The following is a 27921-nucleotide window of genomic DNA, read 5'->3' on the forward strand; positions in this document are numbered from 1 at the left end:
GTACCTTTGCAACATCCCCATATGTGTTTGTTAGGATTTTCATAATTAGCTAACATTTAGCTTTCTTGTAGTATAACTGTCTGGAAATCTTATATAAGAAGTCTCCATGTTTTAAATCATAATGAATAATTCTTGGTGTTTTGTGAAGATTCTGTGATTTATTTGCAAGTTTTTAAGTTTGTAATTATTTGTTTTCTATTTCAGGCCTTGAACCCAAGACAATGATTGATTTGACTGAATTTAGAAACAGTAAACGCTTGAAGCAGCAGCAGTACAGAGCTGAAAACCAGATTCTTTTGAAAGAGGCAAGTGATGCTCAGTTGACGAGATTCTCACCTGAACTAAGGAAAACGACTAATAATTCATGCTTTGCAGATCGAAAGTCTAGAGGAAGAACGCCTTGACTTGAAAAGAAAAATTCGTCAAATGGCTCAAGAAAGAGGCAAAAGGAGTGCAGCATCAGGTAGTCTCAGTTATCCCTCAGCTGCAAAGAGTCACTTGGAAAACACAGGTCTACATTAGGGTGGTCTGTGTGTTGAGGATGATTTTGCTGTGCATGTGGTCTCACAAAAGCGATAACTGAGTATAATTGAGTGTGATCCTGAATCTGAAACAGTTAAAAAAATTAGAAGTAAAAACAACAACAACAAACAAACAAACAAAACCAACCAAACAAACCCAAATATTGGAATTAGGGACTTTTGAAAAATTCAGTGTACAGTCTGTTGACTTTTCGACAGCCCTACATTATTATGACCATAATCTTAAAGCAGTATTGCTGTATTTCATCCTTAGAGTGCTTCTTTATTTTCAAAGCTATACATTGGGAGTACTTAAATTAAATTTTATTCAAATTTACTGAAAAATTTCATTAATCTTAAATTAACATTTGTTAATCTACCTTCCTTTTAAAAAGGCAGTATGATCTTTATAACATTGCAGTTCACTTTTTGAGGATCATATAAAGAAGGTTTCATATATATATAGTTTGTTTGTTTGTTTGCCTGTTCCATGTATGCCAGTACCCATGGAAGCCAGAAAAAAGCACTGGGTTCCCTGGAGTTGGAGTTACATGCAATTGTGAGCTGCTTGGTGTGGGTGCTGGGAACTAAACTTGGGTCCTCTGAAAGAGCATTGCACACATTTAAAAATTAAAATATATTGCATTATTTTCTCACCCTCCTTTACCTCCGATGTCTTCATCCCACCCCCATCCTGTACATGCGTGCGTGCGTGTGTATGTGTGTGTGTGTGTAAATAAATCTATCAATCCCGCATACTGAATTCATTAGTGTTGGGCTCATATGCTTGTTGTTCGGACTGACACATGGCATTGGTATTCTGGGTAGAGGACATATCTAAGGGGAAGACGAATTCCCCCTCTCTCAGCATTTTTTAATTTCCTGTAGCTTTTCATGTAGTGTTGAGGCCGCATCTGATTTTTCCTGTCCATGTTAATATAGTAACTGGTATTCTCATTGTTCAGGTCTTCTTTAAGCAGCTGTACTGTTGCAATTTTCTGGGTGTAACTTCCATGTCATGTACGGAAGACTCAATTTTTTCACAAAGGTCCTGATCCTCTGGCTCTTATAGTATTTCTGCCCCGCTTTCTGCTATGTTTTGTGAGCCTCGGGTGAAACCCTAGTATCGGGACACTTGTCTAGCATGTACAGAACCTGTGCAAAGTCGCTTGCCAGCAGCTCAAAAATAAAGTAAAATGTAAATATAGAAAATCCAAATTTATGGTTTTTAATTTATCTATATATCTTAAATGTCTTATATTAATGGTACTTTTAAACTAACAGAATAAAATGATAAAGATGATACAATTCAAATTATTCCATTATTTTATTGATATAGCCTATTAAAAATAAACTAAATCAGAGGGTTATATTGGCTGGATGTTAGTCAAGAATTTTAAAAACATTAAACCATTTTTTGGATTAAAATTTTATTCTTGCATTGGAATAAAGGAGAGTTATTGTTTTTGTTGTTGTTGCTTCTTATTTGTTATTTCTTTCATCTTGTAGGATTAACCATTGATGACCTGAGCTTAACTGAAACCTTTTCTCTTGAAGATAAAATAGGAGAAAGAAAACTAAATTTTATGAACCTCCATAATATGAATGAAACACAATCAAAGGTAAATAAAATGCTTAAGAAGAAGGAAAAGTGCTAGCAGCTGGGTCTCTTTCTTTACTTAATCCCATTTATCACCTCTTTCCCCATAGGTGATTAAATAATAATTTTTGCTTGCTTAAATAGCATGGTGATCTGAAGACTGATTAACGAGACATTGTTTACTTTGTATACAGATTACAAGTTCAGCTAAAACAGAGCTGCATAGGAGACCATCATTCAGTGTTCTGCAGTCAGATCAAAGTGAGACAGAGGCGAATATGGCCACACGATCATTATCGAGAATGCTGTCCGCAATTCATCATAGTGTAGGCAGTGCAGTGGATCCGATTGTCTCTTTAACTAGATGCTCCTCATTTATGCAAGTGAAAGACAGCAGTACAACTCCAGAAGCTATTACAATAAGGGAGATTTTTAAAGCACCGTGTCTGCGCTCTTTGAGAAACCTAGAATCGCTAGTCAGTACCTTCAGTAAGGACAACAATGAAGAATTAAGTGAGTACTTACACTCTCACTCTGATGACCATTTGAAGAGAGGGGCAGGAGACCATCGAGCACTAGAGAAAACCAGGTTCTTACAGAAGAGCAGTTCATCTTTTCAAGCATCACCAGCAGCTTCAGAGTTAATGCAGAAGTCATCACATGGGCAGAGCTCTGCAATATTTTCTCAACAGTCATATGACCATGATAAAGATAAAGTAACATCAGAAGATAACCAGGTCCATTCGCAAATAGACAATGCCAGTCTCAGTTTGAAAGACAGTAAAAGACAAAGTGAATCACCCTCACAAACTGAGATGTTGAGAAGTAAGAGCCAGGTTAATCTTTCAGATCTTGTGCCTGTTACTGTACAATCCAAACCATCTCTAATACATCCCCTTGAAAATCTTATAGGGCAGCTACAGAGAGAGCTAGTATTCCTTAGATCTCAGGTGAGCTTTCTTCCAAATATATTCATGGAATCACTATACTTATTATCATTATTATTATTATTATTGTTATTATTATTATTATTATTTTACTGGAGTTCTCTAAAAAATTCTGTGAAGATTTTTTTTTTACTTACACATTAACACTCATTTATAAGTGATCTGTACTTTTTAAAAATCTAAAATCGTAGTATATTTGCATGGAACTTGTTGACTCCCCTAATTAATATATTAAATGTTTCTTTAGAATGAAACCGTAGAACAGGATTTATCGATCCAAGAAGAGCAGAGTAGAAATGCAGAATTAGAACTTGACCATCAGAGAAGCCAGGCAGAACAGGTAGTATAAAGATAGACCACCATGAACAACGATATAGTTGATACTAAGAACAGAAAACTCCTGTATGTCTTTCTGTGCCCTGCCATGGGGAATGTGGGCGGAAGAGGTGGTAGAAAGATGGCCTCTGGACTTGACTTTATAGCTGCTGTGCAGCTAGAGAGCTTGTTTGCTGGTGTGCTAAACTTGAATCGGTAAAATATTGTTTTAACTTGAAACCTATTTATTACTGTGATATCTTATAAATCATTTTTCTTCTCTTTGTTCAGAATGAGTTTCTTTCAAAAGAATTGATTGAAAAGGAAAAAGAATTAGAAAGAAGTAGGACAGTAATTGCTAAATTTCAGAATAAACGTAAGTCACTCTTATCTCTTTCTTCTCTGCACCTATTTTTTAAGTCTTTAATTACATTTATAATATATAGCTCAGTCTCTTACTTAGCTTTGTAGTTTATATTGCTATGTTTATTGTTACAGAATATTATTATGTCCAGTTTTTATGAAAATATGTGTCATATATTTTATGCTCAAGTGAAGGTAAAGTTATAAACATTTAAAGATTTTTAATAGGACAGAGCTATGCCATCTCTCTCTCTCTCTCTTTCTCTCTCTCTCTCTCTATGTATCTATGTATGTATGTATGTATGTATGTATGTATGTATCTATCTATCTTCTCTTTCTGTATTTATATAAATTTTGCATTTATATATTTGCATATGTATATTACTAAAATAAGTGTTTAATTCAGCATTTATATTGAATTTATAGTTGAATATAGTTGAATTTTTTTATTTCCATTTTTGTTTTTCAAATTTTTTTATTGAAATCTGTCATGAACATGAAATAATATAAGTTGTAGAAAAGATCTATTCATCTAATGTGAAAAAATTATGATTACAGTAAAAGAACTAGTTGAGGAAAATAAGCAACTTGAAGAAGGTATGAAGGAAATTTTGCAAGCTATTAAGGACATGCCGAAGGATTCTGATGTGAAAGGAGGTGAAACATCTTTAATCATCCCAAGTCTCGAAAGACTGGTTCATGTAAGTTATGTTTTCATGTTAATGTCTGCCTTCAGCCAACCCACCTCCTGTATTAGTTTCATTTTGATGCTATGATAAAATACTCAGTTAAAAAGCAACGTAAGTATTTGTGTTTATTGTCTTGCTTGCTCCTTGACTATTTGCATCTATTGTTTTACTAGTTCCTCAAACTAGAACTGACCTTAATACTTGCATGTAATTAAAATGGTATAAAAGCAAAATAGAGGAGGGGAGATGGGATGGGGGGTTTTCTACAGAGGGGAAATGGGGAAAGGGGTTGGCATCTGAAATGTAAATAAATAAAATTTCCAATTAAAAAAAAAAAAGCAATGTAAAAAAAAGGACAAATTATACAAGCCGGGTATAACCTGTTATGGCAGGCAAATGTCGTGAGCCGGTGCCAGCTATAGAGGTCATCACTGCGTCCACTGGCTGGCTGACTAATGCTTCTAATAGAAAGATGCTCAAGGGAGGATGTGGGCATGGAAGGAGTCAGTTATGTGCTCTAAGAAACTGGATCATGTATGAGTGCTGATCGTTTTCTAATCTATATTTACTAAATGTTATTTTTAATGAAGTAGTAACTGTATAATAATATAAGCTAAATTTAAGTTTTATAAATATTAGTTCATAAGAAATGTAAATAGCATTTTATTATACATGGCAGTGAGCATGGAAAGAGGATTAGTTATTTAAAGGCATATTTTTCTTGACTATGATTTTCCTGTTTCCCATTGCATTCATAATACATAATATGAATGTACAAGGCTATGGAATCAAAGAATGCAGAAGGAATCTTTGATGCCAGTTTGCATCTGAAAGCCCAAGTTGATCAACTTACAGGAAGGAATGAAGAATTAAGGCAAGAACTCAGGGAATCTCGGAAAGAGGCTGTAAATTATTCACAGCAGTTGGTAAAAGCAAACTTAAAGGTAACAATTCTATTAAATATAAAGAATATTAAATCTATGACTGTAGTTTTAACAGGAAACTTCCTTAAATCACTGCTTCATGAGGGGAAGATGTTCTATGCATTCTTTCAACCCTAAGACTACATTTTCTTTTAGAGATTTTGAAAAATGTTCCTAGTCTTTGATAATTTCATATAGTATATTTTAATCATATCCTGCCTACACACTTTCTTCTCTGATCCTTCTTAAGTTCATGTTCGTTCTCCATCTTCAGACCACAACCAAAAGTAAACAAAGACAAACCATGGAATCTGATTTGGAATAGCCAACTAAGCACTGAGCACGGTGATTGCCCTGGAGTATGCTTGATATACCCAGTGGTTCTCTACTAAAGAAAACCGAATTGTTTTCCTGTCCTGGCAGCTACCAATTAGAAATGGCTTTTTGGCTAGCGGTGGGACTTTGTGACCACATCCTTTCCTCTGTGCTGGGGTTTTGTAAGGCTTGCTCTTGTGCAGATATGGAGTGTGCTGTCACAACTGTCTCTATGAGTTCTTTCTGAGTCTGAAAACGCTGTGTCCATGGAGCCATCTACAACCACGGGCCCTCATGATCTTTCTGTTCACTCTTCCACATAGATCCTGAGCCCTGTTTTGGCTGAACATCCCAAAGTCTCTCACCCTCTGCACAAGGTTTTTTAAGAAGCTATGTGGAAAATGTTTCTTGTATTATAAAAGAGAACATAATAGCTCCAAATCTTATTTTAGGCATTTCTAAGAAAAATTAAAGCTTAATTTAATTAATTTGTGTTAGTATAACTTGCTGCTTTGTACTTTTCCTAAATGCGATTATCATTCCTGGATTGTTTCCAGATTGATCATCTTGAGAAAGAAACTGACCTTCTACGACAGTCTGCAGGCTCCAATGTAGTTTACAAAGGCATAGACTTACCTGATGGGATAGCACCATCTAGTGCCTATGTCATCAATTCTCAGAATGAGTATTTAATACATCTTTTGCAGGTACTAAAAATTTATGTGTCAATGACAGTTTTGATAGAATGTTTCTGAATTTAGTCTATGAATGCCTTTGAATTCTCCAAATAAATAGATTGTTGGGAGATAGTGAGTCAACTGGACTAATATAAATAAACAAGTTTATTCCATTTACCTACATGTAAAATATGTTTAATTGTGTGTTATGTGTTTGAAATATAGAAGGACATGAAGAATATAAGCAGTCAGTATGAAGTAGATGAGTATGTGTGTTTACTGCTGCTTAGAAACATGAGAGAGTGAAATGCTAAGGGTTGGTGTGTTCGTCACTCTTAAGAGAATCGTCTCTTTTCTGTTAATCACGAGAAAAGCTTGCAAGTACACTTGACTTCCATCTTCCCTTTCCTGTGTAAACTGTTAATTGATCCTCAGCAAATTAGAAGGGTGCTCTATTATATCACGTGCCCTGTACTTGCTTTACTGTTGGCATCTATACAGTGGGATGAAAAAATAGCATGGTGAAGTGGTTTTCAAATTTTCTTTTAAAGTTTAATATTTATAACATCACAAACACTATAATAGTACTTAGAAAAGTCTACACAAAACCAACAAAATACATTTGTAACTGTAAGCATCCCACTGCTAGATTATCCATTGTGTGATACTTAAGTTACACCCATTTCTTGGTTTTGTATTTGGGCATGACATTAATCTTGCCTTTATATGAATTTGTATGCTACTTAGGTCAGATATAGGTAACTTTAACGACATATCAAAACATTTCTACATCTTAGGTCACTACTCTTAAGTACATGGAAATATTAATGTTTTATTTTCATACTTTATATAGATACCATCAACAAATAATGGCAACCTGGTATTGTCATGTTTGATCTAGGATTTGTGGTTTGTATTTTTATTTAAAGAAATTGCGAACTAGCAAGATGTCTCAGTATGTAAAGGCACCTGGTGCCAGCCAGCCCTTAATGACCTGTGTCTGTGTTCAATCACTGGGACCACATTGTGGAAGGAGAGGGTAGACTCCACAAATGTTTATCTGACCTCTAAACATGCACTGTGCATGCACTGCATGCAAACAAATGATTACTGTAAAAATCACAGGTTTGCCATATTTAAAAAGAAATAGGCTAATTTTAGTGGAGGCACAAACGTGTATGTTGGTAAAGACTATGTGACTAGGTAATAGGAGTTGAGTATTTAACTTGTCAGTCTGTTGAACAGTTGTGCTTAAGGTGAATTCTGTATCTGATAGTTTGTGTGCTTACTGCAGCTACCATATTTAAAAGAATAATTTGTTTTAAAGAACTTTTTATGTGTATTGCCTCATTCTTTTTGCCTTATTAAAATGTTGAAAATACAGAGTTTGAATAATTGCTTTGGAATGTGAATGTGTACCTTTTGGATTCAAAATATAGTCTAATGTTATTTGTATTCTTATTTATAAACCAAATTTTAGGAACTAGACAATAAAGAAAAGAAATTAAAGCATTTAGAAGATTCTCTTGAAGATTATAACAGAAAATTTGCAGTGATTCGTCATCAACAAAGTTTACTATATAAAGAATATCTAAGGTATTTATATTTTGAAAATTTTATAAACATAGATGCAGTATTATACTAATAGTCACAAAAGAAAGTATTGATCCTTCTCCAGATAATCACTGCTAAGAGCATGTTTAAACATGTTTCATAACTAATTTATTGATCTTAACTCTCTTTATTTGGGAATAATAAGAGTTTAGTCAGATTCCAACACTTGGTAGGTGTGAGGCATTGAGCAAGTTGCTTTGCCTTTACTGTCTGTGTCTTTTGTTCTGAGAAACCTTAAAGCTCTCATAATCTAAATGTATTTCTCTTGTGGTTAAGCATTTTATTCGGTTTACTTTATTCTCTTTTTCATTGTTATTGCATTTATTACAGTGAAAAGGATACTTGGAAAGCAGACTCTGAGGTGATAAAAGAGGAGAAGAGGAAACTTGAGGATCAAGCCCAGCAGGATGCTGTGAAAGTGAAAGAGTACAATGTGAGCACAGCTCTGAGCATCGCCTCTTCCTGTCTGCCAGGTACAGATGAGGATAACTAGACTCACTCAGTAATGTTGCTGTGCTTTTGTCCAGAATTTGCTCAATGCTCTTCAGATGGATTCGAATGAAATGAAGAAAATGCTTTCAGAAAACAGTAGGAAAATCACTGTTCTGCAAGTGAATGAAAAGTCCCTCATCCGGCAGTATACAACCTTAGTGGAAATGGAGCGGCATCTTAGAAAAGAAAATGGGAAACACAAAAATGACATCATAGCCATGGAAGCCGAAGTTACTGAAAAAATTGGAAGTTTGCAAAGATTTAAGGTATTTCTGACTTATTTTTTTGTTTAAGACCTTTTTGGGTCTGAAGATAGTTAGGATCATATCCATACATCACCAGGGTTAATGGTTAATGTTTGTTGACATTTGCTGTAATTACTTCATTTATTTCTTGTAGGAATATTTAAATTGTTGCCATTTCTCTCCTAAATATTTTTAGTGTACATCTCTACATGGAAAGCTTTTGTTTACATAACTGTAATAATGTTATTTTACTGAAAACACTGACAGTATTTCCATTTCCTAATGTGTAGGCTGTATTCAGTTTTCTTTGGTTGCTGTAGGAGTTGATGATGAATAAAACATTTATTGGATTTGACGGTTACATGTCCTAAATCTCAAATACAGCAGCCTATTTTGCTATGTTATACTTTTCTCCCTGAAGAATATTTAATCCATTTTGTTTTTATTTTATTCAAGTTTACCTCTGAGGCCTGGGTATGATTCAATTAAACAGTTTTAGCAAAAATATATCTTAAACAATAATCTGTGTTAGTTCAAACGACATCATAGTTTGATTAGTGTTTTGTGGGGAATTACATATTTTTTGATGGATACCTTCATTTTTAAGTGATAAGATTTTAACTTGATTTAAATAAAGTCTCCTTTTCTATTTTTCTCAATAATTTTAGCATTCATGATTAGTGCCCGATGTGGGTGTTCACAATTTTTCCATTATGTTAGTGCTTTTATATTCTTTAGGAAGTAGAAAATTTTTTGTCATTAGCCAGGGGATCTTACCCTCTGGAAATATATCTCCCACTGGGAAGGCAGGATGAGTGCTTTGATCTCTCCTTCTCATCACCAATTATAGAAGGCAGGTGTGTGCATGTGTGTACAAGTGTGGGCAGGTATGGACACATGTGTGCACATGTGTACAGGTATAGGCAGGTGTGTGTACATGTGTACAGGTCTAGGAATGTGCACATGTATGTATATGTAGGCAGGTGTGTGCACATGTGTACAAGTGTGTGTGCTCTGTTTCTGGGATAATTTCTTTGTTTCCTCATAAAGTTCTTCTGTGGTTATCATGAGAGGTTCATAGACTTTTAAACAGTAGGCACAATTGTTACTCAATTGTTAATTCTCATTAGGAAGCTTTTGATGATGTCTGTTAGTTATTTTAGCAAAGACCATTGTTTTTTTTAACCTAGCTTGATGTGTTTTCTGGCATAAGGTTTCCTAGACCTAACATACAGTGCACACAACTTCTGCTAAGTTATAAAGTAATCTAATTCCAAGGAACCGTGTTTCATTGTAGAAAAGAAAACATTTATATACTCAGAACTTATTACCCTGAGTCATTGCTTTTGGGATGTCATTGCTGCTAGTCTCTTTCCTTGGACTACACGTAGTGTGTTTTTAGAATACAAGTTCATATTTAACTTTGTAGTTTTATGTTCTTCATTGTTTTACAGACAGCTGAGAGATTAAACTATTTATATATATATATATATATATATATCATCATATAGTAATTAAAAATAATAAGCTCTAATACTTCTTAATATAAACTAAAATTGCTTTAAAGTTCTTATGTTCCTTGGAACCTATCTCACTGAGCATGTGTTGGCAAATCTAACATATTCTAGTAACTTGAAATGATACTTGTTTTCTATTTTTTTTAAATATTAGGATTTTTTTAAAGTGAAATTGAATATATAAAACATTTATATTTTCAAAAGATTTAGTGTGAAGTGTCTAGCTGCTGTACCTGGCCTGCTACCCAGGTAACAGAATATCCTGTAGGTAGCTCTCCTGCAACAGAAACAGAAGGTGGGAATGATGACCCATTCACATGCATCTGGACCTTCACCTGAGAGCTGCTTCTCTCACATGAGGAAGTTTTGAGACTTACAAATGTTCTTTTTTTTTTTATTTTTTTGTGGCTTTTAAAATTGACTGCACTCTTGTGGAGTTTTGCCAGTACAGATAGTGAAAAATCTGAGCTGGGGTTTTCTGCAGGACTCCTTTTTGGGTTTTGTGATTTTTGTTTTTAATAGAAAACAAAATTTTTTCTATTAAAAAATTAATTGTACTTTCTTTTACTGTGATAGCTTGTAAAATGATTCATTTAAATCTTTAATTAAAAGTTTCAAAATGTTGTTTCCTATATGAAAAAATAACATAGAAAATATACATTTTTTCCAAATGGCTTCCAACTATTTTGTTTTCAACCAAATTATTTTTTTAAAAAGTGAGTAATGCTTTGTCAGAAAAAAAATATGCAAACTTAACTTAGTGTATCCTTTTTTTTTTTTTTTCAGGAAATGGCTACCTTCAAGATTGCAGCTCTTCAGAAAGTTGTAGATAATAGTGTTTCTTTGTCTGAACTAGAACTAGCCAATAAACAGTACAATGAGCTGACTACTAAGTACAGGGACATTTTGCAGAAAGATAATATGCTTGTTCAAAGAACAAGTAACTTAGAACACCTAGAGGTGAGTGTTTATGGTCTTTAAACCTTGTTATTCTAGTCATTTTACTTTCAGAGTATCCTGGGGTCTGTAGGATTTTTGCTGATTTTAAATGATTAAAATTGGTTTCTATTTATCTAACTATGGTGAAAATATGATAATAGTTATAATCTAATTGTGGTTTGTCCTAGATATAAGTACATATACCAATATGCGATATACTAACTATTTATAATTGCAAATGACTTGATGGTGAATTTACCTAGGCCATTCTGTTATGACTCTTATATGATTTAGCTGAGCCAAACTTCTTTTAAGGCACAGAGAGGATATTGTAATTAAAGAGGGAAATACTATTAAGTATCTATTTCTTTCTTTTCTGACCTTTTTTCAGAGTCCCTAGATTGTATTTCTTATGATGGATTTATTTGACTGTGGATGCATTATTAGTGGCATTTACTAGACATTGGATGAGCTTTCCAGTTCTCTATCCTTTTGTGTTATAGAAATACTGAAAATCAGGGAGAGGACGAAAGAAATAGTTCAGTATACAAAACACTTACTTGACAAGTAATTTGGATCTGTGGTATGCATATGACTTAGTTTCCATAATAAATGACTTCAACAACAACAACAAAACTTTAAAAAGGAAGGGTTTATTCTGACTCACAAATCATGGTAGTGTCTTTCATGGTAGGGAATTCAACAGAGCAGGATCTCAAAGTGCTGGTCACATTGTATCCACAATCAAGACAGACTGATTAATGTTTCAATATTGCTGTTTCCTCCTGCTGAAAGCAGGTTCATTTTCTTCTTTATGGTTACTACCTATAGTAATAGGTAATTCTAATATTTTTGTTACATCATGATTATGCATTTACATGTCTGCCTCCTTTAGTGAAATGTAAGCCTCTTATGAGGAAATGTTTAATGCATTTCCATGTGAATTTAGTATCATGGAATTACTGCTAATTTATTCTGGATGAAGTTTGGGGGATGGAAGGGAGAGAGAATATGAATATAGGGCCATGGTTATAGTAATCAGGAAAATATTGACACCTTTTAAGAGTAAAGTGCCATGAGACTGTAGACTATGAAAATCAGATTTCAAAATATAAAGAAAGAAAGAAATAGTAGCAGAAAAGACAAAGACTGGACAGGTAATAAGGAAGGCAGGAGGGAAACTGATGAAGAGAAACATAAATTGTGATAGAATGCACAGGAGGATTTGTTTTATCTCTTTATTCTTTAAGTAGTAAGACACTATTGAAAAAGGGGGAAGTTAGAGGTCGTACAGAGAGCAGTGGCTATGACATCCATCATAAGAACTAAAGCCTGAGGGTACAGGGAGGAGATAGGATATAGGCAGGACCATGTGAGGTGACAGTAAAAAGGGAATAGAGTAGTATGGTATTCATTTTTACTAAAAAAAAAATCATGTCTTTTTATCATATTTTTACCTCCCCAAGTTCAGTCAGATCTTACTTTTCTATCTACTCAACTTCATGTTCTTTTGCTTTCTTTAAAAAGAAAAACAAAACAGACAAACAAAAAAATAGGGAAAATAACAACCCACCTCCAAAAAGGAAGAAGAAAACCAGCAGACAAGCAAAACAGTGAAAAATTAATGAGACAGAAAACACACACAAAAAAGGTTCATGCTTGCCTTCTCACGCACGCGCACACACACACACACACACATATACACACACACATACACACATACACACAGATAGAGAGAGGTGCGGAGGGAAGGAAAGAGAGCGAGCATAAATGGGGAAGTCTGAAATATGGGGGTTCAGCTTATTTCTTTTTATTGTTAACATCTAGCACCTGCCTCAGATGGTGTGCTAGGGATATGCACGTAAGTGCATGTGAATGAGGCAAGGAAGCACTAGTTTGTGAGAGTTGTGAAAACCCTCACTAGGCCTTATTAGTTAAGATGGGTAGGTACCTTCCCTGGTGAAAATGAATGCTTGGTAATCTAGAGCCTGGATTATTATATACAAGAGTTTGATTATTCTCATTCTCTCTCTCTCTCTCTCTCTCTCTCTCTCTCTCTCTCTCTCTCTCTCTCTGTCTCTGTCTCTGTCTCTTTCTCTCTCCCTTTTCCTCCCTCCCTCTCTCTCTCTCTGATGTGTGAGAAATTATAATTTGTAAAAATTTCTAGATTTTAGTTTGTGATTTTTAAAATTATTTATTTTAAACTCCAAATTGTATTCCCCTCCCAGTCCACATCCCATACCTCCACCCTGGCCCCCAGTCTCCATGAGGATGTCCCCACCCCACCCCCACCCCACCAGACCTCTAAACTTCCTGGGGCCTCCAGTCTCTTGAGGATTAGGTGCATCTTCTCTGACTAACCCAGACCTGGCAGTCCTCTGCTGTATATGTATGGGGGGGCCTCAGATCTTTTTATTTGCATCTTTTTATAATAAGGTTTATTTAGATTTTTAAAGTAAAGCGTGGATTGTGAATTCTAAGGATACTGCATAAAGTCAAAGCAAAGCAGTGTCATTTCTGCGACTCTCACCCTCACTGAAGTGAAGCTCATCTACAATGTCTGTCTTCCACTCAGTGTGAAAACGCGTCTCTAAAAGACCAGATGGAGGGTATCAGCAAAGAGCTGGAGATTACAAAGGAAAAACTCCACACCATTGAACAAGCCTGGGAACAAGAAACGAAATTAGGTGAGTCTTATTACTCTGCTAATACCAAGTGATAAATATCTAACGGTGCATTTTGGTTTTGGGTTTTTTTGTTTGTTTGTTTTTCTTTTTTTACTGAAAAATTATTTTTTGTAGCAGAATACATGGATGTAGTTTGATTTAAAAGATGAACTGTATCCCATACATTAGTTTAGTACACAGATGATGACTATAATACTGGGTATTTGCTTTATAGTTCTCATGTGAGATTTTTTTCCTGTTAAAATCATATGTTATAAATTTATGATTCAACACTAGCTGTCTCTATTTCTATTTTTCATTAATTTATTTATTCACTTTCTATCCCAATTACAGCCTCCCTCCTCTTCTTCCAGTCCCACCCTCACAAATCCCTCTTTCATTGCCTCCTTCCCTTCTCCTCAGGGAAGGGGAAACCCCCACTTGGGTACCACCTTGCCCTGGGACATCAAGTTACAGCAGGACTAGCATCCACCTTGCCCTGGGACATCAAGTTACAGCATCCTCTCCCACTGAGGCCAGACAGGACAGTCCAGCTCAGGGAAGGGCTCCAATAACAGGCAACTGAGTCAGAGAAGGACCCACTTCCAATTGTTACAGGACCCACATGGGGACCTATTTTAATTATTATAACAGTAAACACCAATGATAATTTTGAAATACATGTTTTTCTGAGTGCAAAGTTTAAAAGTTTATGTGTTGAATACTATCTGATGATATGTTTTACCTTGAAATATCAAAAATTTGGGATTTATATTGCTTATATTTGCAGCAGTATATCATCATAATTCTCTTTTATATGATTTTATTTTTATGTATTTTAAGTAATAAACATTACATATTATATACTATACCAATTTAGTAGAAATTCCAAGTATTTCCATATTTTAATCCTTTTTCTTATAGAAATTTATGCAGTATCATGTTGTTTGAGTGATTATGATTAAAGCATTAGTTGTTTACTTTTACTATTATTTAGAATGCTACAGAAATCTTCATCTATACTTGACTTGCCGTATTATTGAAAATAAAATTATAATATGATAGTATTTGATACTGCATGCTTATAATGCCCAAAATAATGCTCATGATTTGAGATTATCTTGTAGGGTTTCTTAATCATATCACTTAAGATTTTACTGTTGATTTTGGTGTTTGGTAACTTTAAACATATTATACCTGTATGTCTAAAGTCACATTCCTGTCCTGTATTGTCCCAGTGCAATTAATATTACTTCCATAACAAGTGTTCATTTACTGCTTGTTAAAATCCTCCTATATTCTGACAGCTCTACACTGGCCTTCCCTTGAGTATTTCAGTAATATTACAGATTTTATTGTCATTTGATAAATGGAGATGTTTATTCTAGAAAGAATACATAGATAACCATCAGAGAGGTAGGGATAAATAAATAGAATATGGATATGTCTTAATTCAAATAGTTCATAGAACTGTGCTATTTTTTACACCTCTTCTGAATTGTCTTTTGTGTGTTGTATTCTTGCACATAGGAAATGAATCAAACATGGATAAGGCAAAGAAATCAATGACAAATAGTGACATTGTTTCTATTTCAAAAAAAATCACTGTGTTGGAGATGAAGGAATTAAATGAAAGGCAGAGGGCTGAACACTGTCAGAAAATGTATGAGCATTTAAGAACTTCATTAAAGCACATGGAAGAACGTAATATTGAATTGGAAACCAAGTTCACTGAGGTTTGATATGATTTTTATCATGTAAATAGACATTAAGAGTCAATAGTAGACACTAGATTACTGCTAAGAACTTTGTGTCTCTAAGCTAGCATATGCATACAGCATTTGCCTTTTATATAATGGATATATAGACTATTCTTTTAAAATCTCAATTGCTCTACATCAAAGCACTTGATTCTGTAAACAAATTCTTTCTTGCTAATGTCATGGTATTGTTTTTAATGAGTAGAAGAATGTTGTTTCTTTACAAAGCAAGTTATCTTCCAATCTCATCTCTTTGTTTAAAAAAATTCTCTTTTATACTCCAGAAATATAGTTAAAAATCTCTGTGTTCAAAAACTTTAATAGCAGGTTACTAAAGATACTTAGTGTGGTCTGAATTAATCAGTCTGCAGATACTCAACAACCTATGATTGATAGATTTCAAAGCATATATATCATTTGTTTTCTTTAAGCCATTTAATGTTAAGAAAAATTTTAATAGTTTATGCAACAAAAACTATGTTGTGGTAGGTTTCTTCTCTGCTGGCTTAAATTTGTTAAATTCAAGAGCAAATAGAGACAGCCTATTTGACTAAATCAAAGCCACAATGAGAAAAAAAATAATTAAATAAATAACTAAAAATGTACATAATTTTATAAATCACTTGGATTTATTTGTAAGTACTTTGCATATATTCAAAAGTTCTTAAGTAGTGATTGCCTAACATAAATAATTTATGATAGAATTAGATTATCTTTTTTTGTTCTCGATTCTTTTTTTTTTTTTTTTTTAGAGGAAAGAGTTTATTTGGCCTACATATCCCAATCACAACCCATCACTGTAGGAAGCAAAATTATCCCCACAGACTAGCCCATAGTCCAATCCCATGGAGTCAAATCCTCAGCTGAAGTTCTCTCTTTCATGGTGTGTCAGATTGACAGCTGGGGCTGAACATGGTATACTCCCCTTGTCAAAGTTGAGAACATGAACATATCACATCAAACTGTAACCTTTCCTTTTTCGTTTTTTGCTCCTAAGATCTTATATTAAAATCACAAGATAAAATACAATATAAATTTTAAGGTTTTTAACCACAGGCTTTTGCAAAATAGAAAACTAAAAACAAGTTAACCCATTTCTTATGGTAAGAGAGAAAAACATCAGCACAAAACAACCACATTTAAGCGAAACCAAAGTTGAGCATTGTAGCTCCAAAATCTTGTAGCTAGTGTCGTCTTTAGTTTGTTCTTACCACTTTATACCTGTTTTTGGACTAGGGGAAACTAAAGAGGACTTTAATACTCAAGAGACCAGATGTTATGTATCCAGACATTAGTGTAGGCTCTGGGTTCTGTTCCCAGCATAAGGTAAAATAGAAAAAATAAAATGATACAGTCCTGGGGAATATTTTGTTGTTGCTTTTCCCATAGCTTACCAGAATCAACCTGGATGCACAAAAGGTGGAGCAGATGTTGAGAGATGAATTAGCTAATAGTGTGACCAAGGCAGTAAGCGATGCCGATCGACAGCGGATTCTAGAATTAGAGAAGAGTGAAGTGGAGCTCAAAGTTGAAGTGTCCAAGTAAGTGCACGAAAACAGTTTCACCATTTGATGGGTCTATTTGATTTGTCTTTAAGTTCACCATTACAAATATGTAGAGCAGTATTTATACTCTTTTTTTTTTAAAGAAGAGGATTAATATCCTAGTTGTTTTTTAACCAGATGACATATCATTGAAGAGGAAGTGACATCATACAGTTTGTTCCTTCCCCCCCCCCCCCACCGAGTATAGGGATGCGAATGTAGAAGACACTAAAGTTGAAACAGAAAATTGTGTAGGGTCCATGTCTTACTCATATTGCCTATTTTGGAGGAAGTAGAGATGGCAGAGTCACTTAGTAGTTAGTTCATTCACTTTCAAAAGAAAGGAATTTTACCTTTTTATAAGGTTGATGTCAACATATAATTAATTCATATTTAAATTTTATTTCATTTTCTTAGGAGCTAGCTATATGGTAGGCATTGTGTAAGACATCAGACATATTAACTCATGAACTCTTGCTTACTAACAGGCGAATTGTTTTTCATTTGGCAGTAGAAAATCTGCCCAGTTACTTTAGAACATTAAATGTATGAGCCAGGTAGTTACTGTCCACTCACTTTTCTGGTCAGGTACTGCCTTCGTCGGTGATCATAAGGAGCTTTTAGGTCCAGCCCCTGCTCATTCTTTGGTTGTTGATTCAATCTTGGGAAGCCCCCAAGGGTTCAGGTTAGTTGACTCTGCTGGTTTTCCTGTGGAGTCATTGTCCTCTTTGGATCTCTCAATCTTTTTCTCAACTTTTCCATAAGATTCATTGAGATCCATCTAATGTTGGGGGGTTTCATTGAGATCCATCTAATGTTTGGGGGTTAGTCTCTGCATCTGTTTTCATTGGCTATTGGGTGGAGCCTCTCAGAGGACAGTTATGCTAGGTTTCTGTCTGGAATCATAAGAGTATCATTACTAGTGTCAGGGATTAGTTCTTGCCCATAGGATGGGTCTCAAGTTGGGCTAGATATTGGTTGGTCATTCCCTCAGTCTCTGCTCCATCTTTGCCCCTGTACATCTTGTAGGTAGGACACATTTTCAGTCTAAGGCTTTATGGATGAGTTGGTGTTCTTATCATTCCACTGGGAGTCCTGCCTGGCTATAGGAAATGGCCACTTCAGGATCCATATCTGCCATTGCCAGGAATCTCATAGAGTCAGTCACTCTTTTAGACCCTCTGCTCCTCTTCTCATCCCAGGTCTTTAGCACTTTTGAGAGATTGCCCCTCCCACCCCCAGGCTGATCTCCCTTCTATCTCCCCTGCTCTCCCTACCTATATGATCTACCTCTCCACTCCCCTACCATTCCCTCTTCTACCTAGATCACTCCTTCCATCCATCTCTGATATCTATTTTGTTTTCCTTTCTGAGAAAGATTCAAACATCCTCATTTGTGCTCTCCTTGTTATTAGGCTTTTTTGGGTCTGTTGATTATAGCATGGTTATCCTGTACTTCATGGCTAGTATTTATTTATAAGTGAGTACATTCCATACATGTCCTTTTGGCTCTGGGTTACCTCACTCAAGATGATATTTTCTAGTTCCATCCATTTGCCTGTGAAATTCATGATATCCTTGATTTTAATGGCTAAGTATTATTCCATTGTATAAATATACCACATTTTCTGAATCCATTCTTCAGTTGATAGACATCTAGGTTTTTTCCAGTTTCTGGCTATTATGAATAAAGCTGCTATAAACATAGATGAGCAAGTGTCCATGTGGTATAGTAGGGCACCTTTGGAGTATATGCCCAGGAGTAGTATATTTGGGTCTTGAGCTAGAACTATTCGCAGTCTTCTGAGAAACCACCAAATTGATTTCCAGAGTAGCTGTACAATTTGCACTCCTACCAGAAATGGAGGTGTGTTTCCTTGTTCCACAACCTCTCCATCATGTGCTGTCCTTTGAATTTTTGATCTTCACCATTCTGATTGGTATAAGGTGGAATCTCAAGAGTCATTTCGATTTGCATTTCTCTGATGACTTAGGACTTTGAACATTGCTTTATGTGCTTTCAGCCATTTGAGATTTCTCTGTTGAGAATTTTGTTATTTATACCCACTTTTTAATTGGGTTATTTGGGTTGTTGGAGGATAACTTCTTAAGTTCTTTATATATTTTAGATAATAGCCCTCTGTTAGAATTAGGGTTAGTGAAGAACTTTTCCACAGTTTGCAGGCTGCCCTTTTGTCCTGATGATGGTGTCCTTTGACTTACATAAGCTTTTCAGGTCCTATTTATTAATTAATTGACCTTAGTGCCTGAGACATTGGTGTTCTGTTCAGGAAGTTATCTCCTGTACCAACACATTCAAGTCTATTCTCCTCTTTCTGTTCTATTAGGTTAAGTGTGTCTGATTTTATGTTGAGGTCTTTGATCCATTTGGACTTGAGTTTTATGCAGGGTGATGAATATGGATCTATTTTTATTCTTCTGCGTATAAATATCCAGTTACACCACCACCATTTGTTGAAGATGCTCTCCCTTTTTCATTGTATGGTTTTGGCTTCTTTGTGAAAAATTTAAATGTCTGTAGGTTTATGTCTAGGTCTTTGATTTTATTCCATTGATACACCTGTCTGTTTCTACAACAATATCATGTAGTTTTTTTATCACTATTGCTCTGTGCTACAGCTTTATTCAGTGATGGTGAAACCACCAGAAGTTCTTTTACGGTTCAGAATCGTTTGGCTGTCCTGTGTCTTTTGTTTTTCCATATGAAGTTGAGAATTGTTCTTTCCATGTCTGTGAAGAATTGTGTGTTGGAATTTTGATGGGCATTGCATTGAATCTGTAGATTGCTTTTGGTAGGTTGGCCAATTTCACTATGATTATTCTAATGATTCATGACCAAGAAAGATCATTCCATCTTCTGATATCTTCCTCAATTTCTTTTTTCTGGGACTTGAAGTTCTTGTCATACAGGTCTTTTCACTTGCTTGGTTAGGGTTTTTTTTTTTTTTTTTTTTTTTTTTTTTTTTTTTTTTTTTTTTTATTTTATTTTATCTGTGACTATTCTAAACTGTGTTGTTTCTCTAACTTTTTTTCTCAGCTTGTTTAATCACAGTAGAAGATGGCTACTGATTTCTTTGAGGTTAATTTTGTATTCAGCCACTTTGCTGAAGGTGTTTATCAGCTGTATGAATTTTCTAGTAGGTTTTATGGGGACACTTACCTATATTATCATATCATCTGCAAATAGCAATACTTTGACTTTTTCCATTCCAGTTTGTATCCCCTTGATTCCTTTAGTTGTCTTATTGCTCTAGCCAGATCTTCAAGTACTATATTGAAGAGATTTGGGGAAAAAGTAGACAGCCTTGTCTTGTCCTTGATTTTAGTGGAAATGTGTTTGTTACTCTCCATTTAATTTAATGTTGGCTATTGGCCTGCTGTATTTTGCCTTTATTGTGTTTAGTTATGCACCTTGTATCCTTGCTATTTCCAAGACTTTTAGCTTGAAGGGGTGTTGTATTTTGTCAAATGCTTCTTTGGCATCTAGTGAGATGACCATGTGGTTTTTCTTTCCATTTTTTTTTTTTTAATTTGGTGGATTACCTTGATAAATTTTTGTATATTGAACCACCACTGCATCCCTGGGATGAAGCCTACTTGATCATGATGAACAATGTCTTAGATGTGTTCTTAGATTCAGTTTGCTGGTATTTTACTGTATGTTTTGCATCAATGTTTGGAAGAGAAATTGTTCAGAAATTTTCTATGTTGATTCTTTGTGTGGTTTAAGTACCAGGATGACTATGGCTTCATAGAATGGGTTTGACAGTCTTTCTCTTGTTTTTATTTTATAAAATAGTTTGAGGAGTATTGGCATTAGCACTTCTATATGAAACTCTGGTAGAATTCTGCACTAAAAGTCTGGCCCAGGGCTTTTTTGGGTTGGCAAACTATTAATAACAGCTTCTATTTCCTTAGGTGTTATAGGACTATTCAGATAGTTTACCTGATCTTGATTTTGCTTTGATAATTGGTAACTCTCTAGAAAAACATCCATTTCATTTAGATTTTTTCAATTTTGTGGAATATAGGCTTTTGAAGTAAGACCTAAAGACTCTTTGAATTTCCTAGGTGTCCATTGTTATATCTCCCTCTTTATTTATGATTTTGTTAATTTGGATACTGTCTCTCTGCCTTTTAGTTAGTTTGGCTAAGGGTTTGTCTATCTTGATTTTCTCAAATAACTTCTGGTTTCATTGATTATTTGCATTATTCTCTTTGTTTCTAACTGACTGATTTCAGCCCTGATTTGGATTATTTCCTGCTGTCTACTACTCTTGGATGTGTTTGCTTCTATTGCAAGTGTACTTTTAATTCGCTAATATGATTATGCTCCAATTATTTTAGTGCTATGAACGTTCTTATCTGCTTTCATAGTATTGCATGAGTTTGGATATGTTGTGCCCTCATTTTTATTGAATTCTAGAAAGTCTTTAATTTCTTCCCTGACTCAGTGATCATTGAGTAGAGAGAGTTGTTCAGTTTCTATGAATAGGAGCACTTTTGTTGTTTCTGTTGTTGTTGAAGTCCACCTTTAATCCATGGTGATCTGGTAATATGAATGGGGTTATTTCAATCTTCTTGTATCTGTTGAGGCTTGCTTTGTAATAGATTATATGATCAATTTTGGAGAAAGTTCTGTAATGTGCTGAGAGTAAGGTATTTTGTGTGTGTGTGTGTTTGGGTGAAATGTTCTATAGATATCTGTTAGGTTCATTTGAATCATAACCTCTGTTATTTCCATTATTTGTCTCTTTAGTTTCTGTCTTGATGACCTGTCTATTGGTGAGAGTGGGGTGTTGAGGTCTCCCACTGTTAATGTGTGGGGTTTTGTTTCTGATTTAAGCTTCAGTAATGTTTCTTTTACGAATGTGGGTACCCTTGCATCTGGGGCATACAAGTTCAGAACTGAGATGTCCTTTTGGTGAATTTTTTTCTTTGATCAGTATGAAGTGTCTTTTCCTGTATCTTTTGATTACTTTCTGTTTGAAGTCTATTTTATTGGTTAGAGAGTGGCTACTCCAGCTTGTTTCTTTGTGTCCTTTTGCTTGGGAAACCTTTTTCCATCCCTTATACTGAGATAATGACTATCCTTGATGCTGAGATGTATTTCTTGTATACAGCAGAATGATGGATTCTGTTTACAATCCATTCTGTTAGCCTATGTCATTTTACTGGGATATTGAGACCACTGATATTGAGAGATTCTAATGACCAATTATTGTTACTTTCTATTATTTTGATGTTGATGGTTGTTGAGTGTGTATTTCTCTTTTATTGATTTTAATTGTGAGAAATGATTTATTCCTTGTGTTTTCTTGAGTATAGTTAGCCTCATTGGGTTGTAGTTTTCCTTATAGTAACCTCTATAAGGCTGGGTTAACAGAAAGGTATTGTTGGAATTTGGTTTTTGTTTTGTTTTGTTTTTTCATAGAATATCTTGTTTTGTCAATATATGGTGATTGAAAGTTTTGCTGGGTATTATAGTCTGGGCTGACATCTGTGGTCTCTTGGGATCTGCAAGGCCCTTCTAGCTTTTACAGTCTCAGGTGAGAAATCAGGTGTAATTCTGATAGATCTGCTTTTATGTGTTACTTTGCCTTTTCCCTTGCTGCTTTTAATATTCTTTCTTTCTTCTGTGCATTTAGTGTTTTTATTATTATGTGACAGGAGGATTTTCATTTCTGGTCCAGTCTGTGAGCTTCTTGTACCTTTATCAGCATCTCTTTCTTTAGGTTAGGGATTTTTTCTTCTATGATTTTGTTGATATTTTCTGGGCCTTTGAGCTGAGAATCTTTTTCTATTCCTATTATTCTTAGGTTTAGTCTTTTTGTAGTGTCCCAGGTTTCTTAAATGTTTTATATCATAAGTTGTTTAGATTTTACATTTTCTTTGACAGATGTATTGATTTCGTCTATTGTATCATTTACACCTGAGATTCTCTCTTCCATCTCCTGTATTATGTTGGTGATGCTTGCATCTGTGGTTCCTGTTCTCTCCCCTGGGTTTTCCCTCTCCAGGATTGCCTCAGTTTGTATTTTCTTTATTGCTTCTATTTCCCTTTTCAGGTCTTAGACAGTGTTATACATATCCTTCACCTGTTTGATTTTATTTTCTCTTTTAATGCCTCTATCTGTTTGAATGCATTTTCCTATATATCCTTAAGGGATTTATTCATGCGCTCTTTAAAGGCCTCTATGATCTTTGTAAGACTGGAGTTAAGACTATTCTTGTGCTTCGGTTTCATTAGGATATACAGGGTTTGTTGTAGCAAGGTGTTTCCATGGTCCCATATTGCCCTGGGTCTTATTGATCGTGTTTGTACCCTGTCCTTTACACATCTGCTTTTCCCTGGTGTTGTATGGGTGATCTTGATGGCAGCAGGACTTCTCAGGAAGGTAGGGGTTAGCTGTGGGCCAGACAGTGGAGGTCAGAGTACCCTATTTGATGTCCTAGTCATACCCAGCTGGGGTGGGTGGGTGTTCAGGATTCAAAGCTAGTTAGTTTGGGGACCTGCAAAGGTTTCCATGGGGAAGCAGGACACTCTTGGGGTTCCACCAGACTCCTCCAGACCAAGGAACAAGTCCAGAGCTAGACAGTAGTGCTCAGGGAATTGTGTGGGCCACACGTCTGCAGGCTGGCCCAGGCAGACCACCTGGGCTAGTGGGTAGATCCAACCAGGATGGATGGTCGAGCAGGGTTCCAAGGTGGGTAGTTTTGGAGTCCTAGAAGGTTTCCACAGGGAAGCAGGATGCTTTTGGGTTCCCAGAGGGCTCCTCTGGACCAAGGAGTAAGGCCAGAGCTAGGCAATTGACCTACTATTTTCTAAATAAAATAAAAAGTATCTTAGGAAAAATGTGTGGAAGTGTTCTCTGACAGCCTGCATTTATAAAATGCCATCTGTTAAGTGAAATTGGGATAATGACTTATGTCACTTTCTTTCAAAATGTATTTATTATGTTATACCACAGGTTAAAGACTTTCCTGAGTAGATGTTGTTGATCACATATAAAATTAGGTTTCATGAAATAGTTCAAGAGACCTTTGAACTCTTTGTTAAGTTTGATACAATGAAGAGACACAAAAACTAAATTGCTTTTCTAAACAGGTATCTCAAAATTGGAGCTTTTGGTATTTACTGAATTGTTACTTAAATATGTTATCATTTTCTAGACTGAGAGAGATTTCTGATATTGCCAAAAGACAAGTTGATTTTTTGAATTCGCAACAACAGTCCAGGGAAAAGGAAGTGGAATCCCTCAGAATGCAGCTGCTGGACTTCCAGGTGCATATAGTGTTAGCTCCGCTGATAGTCTGTTGTTTCCTAAGCTCACCTTAGACATTGCTGTATGAAGGTAGTGCTCTTCAGTCATTGAAGCAGCAGGAAAAGCTGTTTCTGCTGGTTGGAACTGTAGAGAAGATTTTCATTTGAATACCTATGGTTGCGTTTCCTGGCTGCTGGTCAGTCAACACACTAAGGAGGAGTAATTAGTGAATCTTTACTGACTATTTTGTATGTATTTGTAGGTTTTTATCTATCCCATGTTCTGTAATTTTTAGAGGATTAAAAGGTGTTCATTGTATATATCAGAACTCTGCTGTTAATGTTATCTGTGAATTACAAGGCAAAATTAGAAATGTAAGTGTACTTTATTTGTTTGTTATTTTTTTTAAAATCTCATGTGTCAGTGTTTTAAAATTTTATTTACTGAACTGTGACTTTGAACCCATGACATATGTGTTGACAAAAACCTGAAATTTACTCTAAATATGTATTTTTTACTGTTAGGCACAATCTGATGAAAAGGCACTAATTGCCAAATTGCACCAACATGTTGTCTCTCTTCAAATTAGTGAGGCCACTGCCCTTGGTAAGTTACAGTCAGTTACGTCCAAACTCCAGAAGATGGAAGCCTACAATTTGCGCTTAGAACAGAAACTGGATGAAAAAGAGCAGGCTCTCTACTATGCTCGTTTAGAAGGTAGGAACAGAGCAAACCACCTGCGCCAAACCATTCAGTCTCTACGAAGACAGTTCAGTGGCGCCTTACCCTTGGCTCAGCAGGAAAAGTTCTCCAAAACGATGATTCAGTTGCAAAATGACAAACTTAAGATAATGCAAGAAATGAAGACTTCTCAACAAGAACACAGAAATATGGAAAACAAAACCCTGGAGATGGAATTAAAGTTAAAAGGCTTAGAAGAATTGATAAGTACTTTAAAGGATGCCAGGGGTGCCCAGAAGGTAAAACTTGATCTGAAATGTAGTATTCCCATGTTGTATAGTAATACTACTCTCAATGTGTAGCTGTATAAATGTTTACTGTGCGTCAAAAATACTAATTGGTTAGCTTAGATTTTATAAACTGGAACTTTAGACATGTATAAGCAAGGGTCTTTAGGAAAATTACTCTTTGTGTGTAATAACACAGAATTTTAAACATTCTAGAAACGTCTAAATATATATTAAGTAAATATTAGGTATCATAATTTTTAAATGATTTAATATTGTCATCAGTTGATTGCTACTTTGCACAAATATTTTCTGTTAGAATTACTTGTTTTTCTGTGTTTTTACTTGTAGATATTTCTTGTGTATACTTATAGTCTTCATAGAGCTCCATTTTATTTTTTAAAGATTAGTCTTTACTATTGGAAAGAATTAAATGGTAAATAATTGTCTTGCAGTTAAATCCTATTCCCTGTTCTAGAAATACAATTTCCTTTAAAAAAAAATTCTTGGATAGATTTCTGAAAATGGATTCTTTGACAGTTTCATATATATATACATATTATATATATTATATTTATATATTAAGTGTATATATATGTATGTGTGTGTATGGATTGTGGTCACTCTCACCTCTCTATTTTCTCCTCCTGTTCCCTCACCCAGTGCCACCTCCTCCCATCAAATCCTGACCCATGTTTCATACGTTTCTTTGTCATTCTGTGACCCATTGAGCTTATCCAGCACCACTCATGTGGCCATGGGTATGATGTTGTTCACTAGAGCATAAGAAAGTGACCAGTAATTCCATCATTATAGATAAGGCTTAGGATTTCTGTTTGTAAAGTTGTACCAATGTGTCAATAACGTGACTGCAGCCAGCACTTAATAAACAAGTGACAGTGAGTGAGAAATTGAAAGCAAATGTTACTAATAGCTGATTATTCATTTGGAAATAAATTGAAGAATGTTTTGTCCTAATATTGTACATACTTTAGGATAATCTGGAAATTCTAAATAGCTTTGCCATTAATTTCGATTAAAATCATGATCAGTAATGTAGCATTTATGTTTATATATAATTTAGGTAATCAACTGGCATGTGAAAATAGAAGAACTTCGCCTTCAAGAACTTAAGCTAAATAGAGAACTAGTCAAGGGTAAAGAAGAAATCAAATATTTGAATAATATCATCTCTGAATATGAGCGTACAATCAACAGTCTAGAGGAAGAAATTGTTCAGCAGAACAAGGTTTCATTTTCTATTATTTCTGTTCTAAAACTTTCAGTGTCAGATGCTTGTATTCTATGTATTGTTGGGATTAGATGGTTAAGTATAGTTCCCCTTATAATGAGTCACCAAATAACCTGGTTCTTGCTCTTTTAACTCCAAACATGCAGATTTACTTAGTTATAACTAAGCTCTTAACCTTAAAAAAAAAAAAAGTGTGTCAGCTAACTTACTTGGTAAGTTAGTTTTTATTTTGATGTTAGTTATGTCATTATTTCCTCAGTCCAGTTCCTCCTGGCTGTCACTGTTGATTTAGAGCACAGCATGGGGTGATAAAAGATGTTTACATGACAGATGATGCTCATACATTGATGACAGATGATGCTTACAGTATGATGCTCATAAACCAACACAGACACTCTATTCCCTGTGGTTAGATTTACCTCTCTCTCTCTCTCTCTCTCTCTCTCTCTCTCTCCCTCCCTCTCCCCCTCTCTCTCTCTCTCTCTCTTTTCTCTCTCTCTCTCTGTATCCTAGATACTTTTATGTTTATACTTTCACTGCCTTAAGATCTTCCTTCACTTACAGTGAAGATCTTATCGGTGACTACAAAGGCTCCTTGGTATTGAATAGTAAATTGTTCCACCAAGATTTCCTGTATAGGGAGCATTTGCTTTCATTTTTGAAGTAGTGTTTGCCATCCTCTGAAATGCTATGTATTTGTTATTTCCTGTTTCTTTCTACCTGGGATATAGTTTCCTTGTAGACAGGAACTAAGTTTTGTGTATTGCTATGCTTGCCCTGCCCCAAATACTGCTTAAGAAGTGTGTGACATGTATGTGGTTGGAATGGATGGATGAATGGGTACATGACTAGCCTGAAATTCTGACTGTGGAGCTGCTGCCTCTGGGTTTTTAGGCAAGTTGCTTGACCTTTGAGTTTAGTTCTTTTTCCCATAAAATAAGAGTGATAGTTATGACAGCAAAGGTGAAGGGTAAAATAAGAAAATGTTTATATGCCTGCTCTATGCTCATTGTCACTGGATGTACCTAACAAAAATAAGTGTCGTTTTTTAGTTTCATGAAGAAAGACAAATGGCTTGGGATCAAAGAGAAGTTGAGCTGGAGCGCCAGTTAGACATTTTTGATCGTCAGCAAAATGAAATCCTCAGTGCAGCACAAAAGGTATCAAGAACTAACTGTGGTTGCTGCTTTGAAGCATGGCCTAAAGCGTTAGCTAACAAATTAGTGTCTGAATTCAGTGTATTTTGAACTTTAGGATGCGTGCTTTATGTGAATTACTTCTTTGTTTA

At 35.1% G+C, this 27921-nt stretch overlaps 1 protein-coding gene across 4 annotated transcripts in view; it reads left to right on the forward strand.

Moving 5' to 3' along the window:
• The window catches only part of Cep290 (centrosomal protein 290), a 77503-nt gene that overhangs the window by 19415 nt on the left and 30167 nt on the right, over window positions 1–27921 (forward strand). For 3 of the 4 annotated variants that reach the window (XM_076920090.1, XM_076920089.1, XM_076920091.1), the window contains 18 exons: window positions 205–305; window positions 376–463; window positions 2031–2143; window positions 3675–3759; window positions 4305–4447; window positions 5215–5379; window positions 6231–6380; window positions 7831–7946; window positions 8295–8397; window positions 8492–8722; window positions 11005–11178; window positions 13733–13844; window positions 15354–15559; window positions 16973–17124; window positions 24322–24433; window positions 24938–25393; window positions 26466–26630; window positions 27686–27793. In XM_076920090.1, coding sequence (XP_076776205.1) covers window positions 205–305; window positions 376–463; window positions 2031–2143; window positions 3675–3759; window positions 4305–4447; window positions 5215–5379; window positions 6231–6380; window positions 7831–7946; window positions 8295–8397; window positions 8492–8722; window positions 11005–11178; window positions 13733–13844; window positions 15354–15559; window positions 16973–17124; window positions 24322–24433; window positions 24938–25393; window positions 26466–26630; window positions 27686–27793 — 2780 coding nt within the window. Of the gene's footprint in view, window positions 1–204; window positions 306–375; window positions 464–2030; window positions 2144–2315; window positions 3072–3315; window positions 3409–3674; window positions 3760–4304; window positions 4448–5214; window positions 5380–6230; window positions 6381–7830; window positions 7947–8294; window positions 8398–8491; window positions 8723–11004; window positions 11179–13732; window positions 13845–15353; window positions 15560–16972; window positions 17125–24321; window positions 24434–24937; window positions 25394–26465; window positions 26631–27685; window positions 27794–27921 lie in introns of all 4 variants that reach the window. The other variant, XM_076920092.1, reaches the window with a different exon arrangement.

The sequence above is a fragment of the Arvicanthis niloticus genome, chromosome 22 (assembly GCF_011762505.2).
Source record: "Arvicanthis niloticus isolate mArvNil1 chromosome 22, mArvNil1.pat.X, whole genome shotgun sequence".
Taxonomy (NCBI): Eukaryota; Metazoa; Chordata; class Mammalia; order Rodentia; family Muridae; genus Arvicanthis; species Arvicanthis niloticus.